Source organism: Syzygium oleosum, unplaced genomic scaffold (genome assembly GCF_021117445.2).
Source record: "Syzygium oleosum isolate NSW1041296 unplaced genomic scaffold, Sole_v2.1 Sole_v2.01, whole genome shotgun sequence".
Taxonomy (NCBI): domain Eukaryota; kingdom Viridiplantae; phylum Streptophyta; class Magnoliopsida; order Myrtales; family Myrtaceae; genus Syzygium; species Syzygium oleosum.
In genome coordinates this window covers 15,269,275-15,276,627 of record NW_026607485.1, presented here as the reverse complement: position 1 = coordinate 15,276,627, position 7,353 = coordinate 15,269,275, and the positions used below count along the sequence as shown (strand labels likewise).

Here is a 7,353-nt window from a genome sequence, read left to right as displayed (position 1 = left end):
ACGTTTGACGATTTTCTTGAGATATATATTAAATCCGATTTTGAGTAATCGATTGTGTGATAACGCTTAGGTTTAAGTCTGATTCTTATTTGCGCCGTTAATTGTTGGACTAGAGCCAATGCCAAGTTTTTCTTTGTTTTTCTAGCATAAAGTCGTTGTCCGAGTCGGCCGTCATCTCTCCTTCGCCGGAAATTCATCCCCTCGCTGGGGTTGCCTGGGATTCAAGGCTGCTCTAGTCAGTCTACTCTATTATCATTTGTTTGGCATGCTTTACGTGATTTTCGTGCTATATTTGTTAGGTTTTTGGTTATATGCATTTTTTAGACCATAAAAATTCTTAGCTGTAGTTAATCCGGCAACGTAGAAATCGCCGGCCAACTAATGACTGGTGGTGGTTTAGTTCCGACCGACATGGATTAGTTTGGCTGGAAAAGATATGCTCCGATGAAGCTCAAATTGGAATCTTGGTGATGAGCTCTCGGGAAAGAAGACAACATGACGAAGAAGAACATGAAAATGGAAATAAAGTAAAAAATAAAAAATATATAATTTGGATATTAAAAAAGACTGGGTCGGATTCGGTTATTGGAGATGGGTTGGATTGTGATCTGGTCAAGTCGGATCAAGAGGAAAAGATCGAGCCGGGAAAATGGGCTAAACTAGGATTTGGAGTTGTGCTAGACATGGGCTTAATTTGATTAAAAGGGAATTGGGCTTGAGCTATTGCAGTAGCTCAAGCCCATTAGAACATGATGATTCAGATCAGGCCCAAGGGTGGGTTCGAATTTAGACGTAACCTGAACCTACAGTACAGGTCAAACCGGCTAATCGGAGCGGGTTTCCTGACGGTGTCCGAAGTCCCATTTTCCCATAAATAAAAAATAAAAAATATAGAAATTTTAGAAAAATAAAAAAATGTGGGAAAAGCTAAAAAAATTTGGAATTCATCTAGTTTAGGGCTTTCAATAAACATTTTAGGCTTAAACAAAATTAAACCCAAAATTGAATAAGCTTTTACGGCTTTACAATAGGGTTTTTTTTATTGCTTTTTCCTTTTAGAGACAATGCTAGGTTGTTATTTGCGTGCTTTTATTTCAATACATTGATTATTATTTTCCATTTTTAGAGTTGTTAGGTTAAATCATTAAGGTTTTAACAAAAACTTTGCATGAATACCTGGCGTATAAAAACCGTTGGACTCTTAATTGGTAAAAAGACTATATGGATACTTTAGTGAACAAATAGTCAAGTTTAGGTTCCGAAATGGCATTAGTTGAAAAACTAGTGCAATCAAGTTCCCGATCCCTAAGAATCTCTGATTGCGTATGCATTGAGATGATACTCTCGCGTCTCAATTAAGGATTATAGCCGATCCTTAATCATGGCCGGTGACGACTCCTAATGAATACATAGATTTAAATAGCCAATGTCACGCACGGTATGGACTTAAGGAGGGTCCCTTAAAGTACCTCTAAACTTACTTCTCAAGGCTGCCTTCGAGGGGTAGGTTGCGACAAAACCGTATTCCGAGCCACAGCTCATGGCGATTCAAGATACAAAAAGTATATGAAACTTACCATGCATGAACTTAGGGAGAGTTCTGAAAGGGAGGGGGGAGGGGAGAGGAAATGTGGGATCTAGGACAACACCTCGAGCCATGTGTCTTCTATTGAATTAGTCGGCCCCACAGGTCGAATGTGGTAAGTTTCCGATGTGGGTCAGAACATGGTTTCACTTTCTCCGTTGGCAACGTTGAGGACATCCATAATCGCTTCGTGTCAGAGCTTGTGGCTTCCTTACAATAGGTCTTTAGACATGTATCATTTGAAGATGTCTAGAAGGTTCTAGGAGCGACGTAGTGGAGGTCGAACAACGAAGTTGACCACCTGATGAGCCAAAGTGAGTCGACTAAAAATGAGTTTGAGCATTTAAATTCGGAGAAAATACGCCTCAATGACAAGTTACGGAAATGTAGGACGAGTAGTTATGAATGTGCGGCTATCGCAAAACCGCCAGTTCCCCTTCTTTACTATCCATACCACATTGCTCCTCATTTTTTCGCATTGAAAAGTTTCTTTCCAGCTACAAGACCCTCTAATCCAATTTCTTGTATTTCTTCCCCCAAACTCGAAGCCAACTCTCAGATTTCCTCTTCTCACCCTCCAATTCATCGTTCTTCCTTCTCAGCTCATCTAATATCTCCTCGTCTCCCCACTTTTTCCATCACAACATCATATACATCCTCAGCAATTCCCAATCTCTCAGCCACCCCACTTTCTCGTCCTTGAGGCATATTTTCTGCGAATTTAAATGCTCAAACTCATTTTTAGCCAACTTACCTTGGCTCCTCAGGTGCTCGACCTCATGTCAAATCCCCCATCTGATATGTCACATATTTGCCTTCAGAAGCGGCATATTCAACAAAACTTAAGCGCATTGAAAAAAGCAGTCACTCATGGAGAAAAACCATGAAAGGAAGATGCAAATTCATCAAAACTACAAAAAGCAAAAGAAAGAATCTTGTGTTCCCATTGCACTCATTAAAGTGTGCTTTCGCAGGGAATCAAATGCAAAGCCGTTTAAAACATTGCAAGCTAAAGGCGTAAATGATAACCATCATGTTTCTGTCCAAAACTAGTTTTCTGTTCCCGGAAACAGGTTTGGAACATAAACCCGTTTAGTAACGCAATTCCATTTTTCTATTTCTGGAACAACTTTTTGTTCTAGAAGTGGTTCTAGACCAAAATCAAAACAAAAAAAAGAGTAGATTTTCTATTTCTGGACGAGAAATGAAAACCATTTTTAAAATAACATGTATTATCTCTTTAAAACACATCTCTTCCTAAATTTGGCCCCGGTCTGACCATGTCAGACCTATTCAAACCGGTTCGGTCCGATTCATTCTCGGCGGGAAAATAAAAAATCATAAAAAATTAGAAAAATCAGAAAAAATCAAAAAATTCAGAAAATTCATAAAATTTTTTTAGAAAATCCTGAAAATTTCTAAAAATCTAAAAAAAAAAAATAGAAAATCCATAAAAATTGAAAATTCCAGAAAAATTCATAAAAATTTCCAGAAAATAAAAAAAGTTAGATTTCGGGAAAATAGGAAATTTGGTGAATTTTTTCAAAAAAATATAAAAAAATCAAAATTTTCAATACTTTACAGGATGACTTAGAATACCTGTGGCCATCCACTTTGAATGAAATTTAAATTTTTTGAGGTGCCCAAATGGTACTTTTTAAAACTCCTTAGTTTAGGGATTTAAAAGGGTTTTAACCCCTAAAAAACCCTAAAAGGGGTTTAACCCTAAAAGGGGTTCTAAAAAAATGGATTTATGTTCCAGGAAATAGAAATTTGTGTTGTTATCAAACGGGTTTCTGTTCCAGGAAATAGAAATTGTATACTGTTATCAAACGGGTTTCTGTTCTAGAAATAGAAATTTTTGGTCGTTATCAAACAGGTTTCTTTTCTTAGAAACTCGTTCTGGAAATAGAAATAGAAAAATCTATTTCTATTCTAGGAATTATTTCTGGAACAGAATGGTTGTCATTCGCGCCCTAAGTTAAAGTACAATTAACCCATCAGGGCGCAAGAATCAAATGCTAAAGTCACTTTGTGAAACTTTTAGCTGACCAAGAGAATCTTATTAACTATGAAACACCCTTAGCTGTTAAGGGCGCGAATGATAACTATTCTGTTCCAGAAACAATTCCTGGAACAGAAATAGATTTTTCTATTTTCGTTCCTAGGACAAGTTTCTAAGAAAAGAAACCCGTTTGATAACAACCAAAAATTTCTATTTCTGAAATAGAAACCCGTTTGATAACAGAATAAAATTTTTATTTCCTGAAACAAAAACTCGTTTGATAACAACACAAATTTCTATTTCCTAGAACAGAAATTTATTTTTTTAGAACCCCTTTTAGGGTTTTTTAGGGGTCAAAACCCCTTTTAGATCCCTAAACTGAGGAGTCTTCAAAAATACCATTTGGGCACCTCAAAAAATTTAAATTTCAATCAAAGTGGGTGGCCACAAGTATTCTAAGTCATCATGTGAAGTTTTGAAATTTTTGATTTTTTTTTGAAAAAATTCACCAAATTTCCTATTTTCCCAAAATCTGACCTTTTTTATTTTCTGGAAATTTTTATGAATTTTTCTGGAATTTTTCAATTTTTATGGATTTTCTGAAAAGAAATTTTGAGATTTTTAGAAATTTCTGGATTTTCTAAAATTTTTTTATGAATTTTTGATTTTTTTAATGATTTTTATGATTTTTCTAATTTTTTTATGATTTTTTTTTATTTTCTCACCGGGAATGAATCGGATCGAACCGGTTCGAATCGGTCTGACTAGGTCAGACCAGGGCCAAATTTAGGAAGAGATGTGTTTTGAAGAGAGAAGACGGGTTCTTTTAAAAATGGTTTTCATTTCTCGTCCAGAAACAGAAAACCTACATTTTTTTTTTGTTCTGATTTTTGGTCCAGAACCAGTTCTGGAACAAAAATTTATTCCAGAAATAGAAAAATGAAATTACATTACCAAACGGTTTTCTATTCTAAACCTGTTTCCGTGAACAAAAAGCTAGTTCTGAACACAAATAGAATAATTATCATTCGCGCCCTAACTTTCTGCACTAAAGTTCTAAAATTTTGCTTTGTGTCGGCGGGCCATTACCATGCCCACCGACACGCTCAGTTTAACTTCGAAAAGGAATGATCTTTATCATCGGATTGCATCGAGCAAGAAACAGGGGACAAGCACAACAACAACCATACACGTAGAAGGGCATAATTAACAAAAGGGATGAGGGGACTCACAGCATTTGGAGGATTGATGTCCATGGAAGTCACCCAGCATGCAGAGAGAGAGAGAGAGAGAGAGAGAGAGAGGCAACAAACGACAAGTCTCTGCTATCTTATTTTCCGGGGTAAGTGGGGTCGATGAAAAGCTTTCAAAGACAGAGACTGATCTTTTGCTTTTTATTCTCAAACAACAGCGACAAGCTTTCAAGACGGAAAAACTTGGCCAAAAACCGAAACTTTTCTTCTGGGTTAAACCAAAACTGACGAATTGAAACGTTCAAGATTGGATTTTCAGGGCGGCTCATGCAAAGTGTGTTCTTTCTGTTCTGGGGAGGAGGAGGGGGCGGTGGAAGACAACCCAAGCATCACGGTAGATGATGCTGCAGAGATGGTGGAGAAGCGACGTTGCCACGATCTTCAACGTCGTACGGGGATATCATTTAAGAATTGGACCGCGCGATACCCGGGTTTGCTTTCGACCTCCGATAATTAAACAAAGATTTGAACACCCCCACGAACGAGGTTGCCTCCTTTCTCTTCTGTCTGGTGTAGGTAAGAAGCAGAGCAGGTAAAAACGTGGGGGCAATCTCCATAGTGGGTAAAGATCCCATGATTTTATAATCAATTAAGAACTTCTGCAGATGTAATTCTTTTGGATATTTTGGTAATAGATTTCTCAACAATACGATGGATGTATTTTCACATATTCTCATGCATAGTTGTCTTATATAAATAACACATATTTTAAGTAATAAATATTTACAAACGATTCTTTATGTATATACATATTCTATTTTTGAAATACGTGCATATCGTATCATTCGAATGACTATTTATGACAAAGTATTGAAAGAGTTTAATAATATTGGATATTTATCTATTATTTTACTCATATTTAACAAATGATATGTTAGATGATCAAGCTCAAATGGGGCTCGTGTTTGACAAATCAATTATATTAAAATCGTATTTGAGAAATAATATAAAAGCGGGTAATGCTCGCACCTGGTTGTGTCATTTGGCACCCTCAGACATGCGCTTTATCCATCAATTTACTGTTTATGGTCACTTTAGCAAATCTCTAATTTTGCATTTCTAGTTCTTATGCATTTTGGGTGATATATTTCTAATTATATAATTGGCGATAAATTTCTAACTTATATAATTCTCCAGTACACCTATGAATATTTTGGCAATAAATGTTTTAAAAGAGTTTAACAATGTAGGGACACCTATCTCAGACTTTACAAACAACGTGTGTTGAAAGATTAATCTCACATCGTGCTCATATTCGACAAATAAATATATTAAAATCCTATTTGAGAAATAATGTTATGAAATGATCAATCTTATTTTGGATCGAGAGATGACTTTGGTCAAAATATGCCCGTAAATGGCTTTTGATGTGGCAAACGGACGTAGACACGACAAAACGACTTGGTGTCAAAACGCTTCTCTCTTTTGACCGGAGGGAAGAGTCACTTCAAATGAGCCACCCTTGGCATGATACCCAACTGTGGGCTTGATGTTGCCTCCGCCAATGCGCTGCAAACTCTCACCTGAAGCAAGGGCTGCAGCACGAGCGCAAATGGTCGCGCCTAAATACTCTTTGAATGTAAGTTAAAAGCATGTTTTCCATTTGAATCAGTGGGTGCATCTTTCATTCAGAGGCTTTGTTTGATGAGCCACTACGTTGGACTGGCCATGGTTGCCAACGCCCTACGTACGGGACAGATTCATGCGCTTGATCTAATTGGGGTTATCTTGGTCTTCGACCCGGCACCCATTTCCGCGCGCATTTGCTGCTTTTGAGGTCCCGCTATCCCGTCTTTTGACTTTCAGTAAAAGGAAGGATAGATCCGATCCCCTTTTGATTAAGTTTGAAATTCGACTCTCCCTAAAATTTCTTTTTCTAGCGCGATTTATGTATATGAACTCGGGAATATTTGGGCGTAAAAATCACCAGTAAGGAATTCGTGACATTACATAATTCATGAGTGAATAGTCACAAATTTTCTTATTGCTCTTGCATTGATCCTCCATTTCCTCTCTTCAAATTATTCTGCCCTAATATTTGGATCTGGGTCGGCTTTTATATAACCTCTAAGGCGGCATAATAGGCTATCAGCAGTGGGAGGGATGCCAATGTGCCAAACACCACCCTGCAACATACAAGTGCAGATGCCTTCTTTAGACCAATAAAAGTTGCGGTGAACATTGTGCATGGAAATAATTTGAATGAATTTGGAAAACTTTCGCGGTGCTGAGAACACTAGCATGTAATCCATACTCTTTCATGAAGATGAAAGCTGTAATCGCCTGTGGCAATGCTGCCTGCAAACGGGGAGAAGGCAAATCACTCTTCTGGATCCATAGAAGTAGGATACAAGCGACAGAAGCAGAGCTACAGTTGTGAAAGTTCATCACTAGGCTTACCTAGGCAATACTATTTTATGTTGGCAGGTTTAAAAGATGAGCTATGGATCGCTTGAGTTTATAAGATGGAATGAATCTAATAGCATCCCGTGGTCAAATCTAGGCAATGA

At 37.3% G+C, this 7,353-nt stretch overlaps 1 protein-coding gene across 1 annotated transcript in view; it reads right to left on the bottom strand.

The window, feature by feature from the left end:
• Positions 1–6,752: 6,752 nt before the first annotated feature.
• The window catches only part of LOC115667644 (auxin efflux carrier component 5-like), a 32,909-nt gene continuing 32,308 nt past the window's right edge, over positions 6,753–7,353 (bottom strand). Inside the window, exon 4 of the mRNA XM_056302994.1 lies at positions 6,753–7,141. Coding sequence (XP_056158969.1) covers positions 6,998–7,141 — 144 coding nt within the window. The 3' untranslated portion in view covers positions 6,753–6,997. The remainder of the gene's footprint in view (positions 7,142–7,353) is intronic.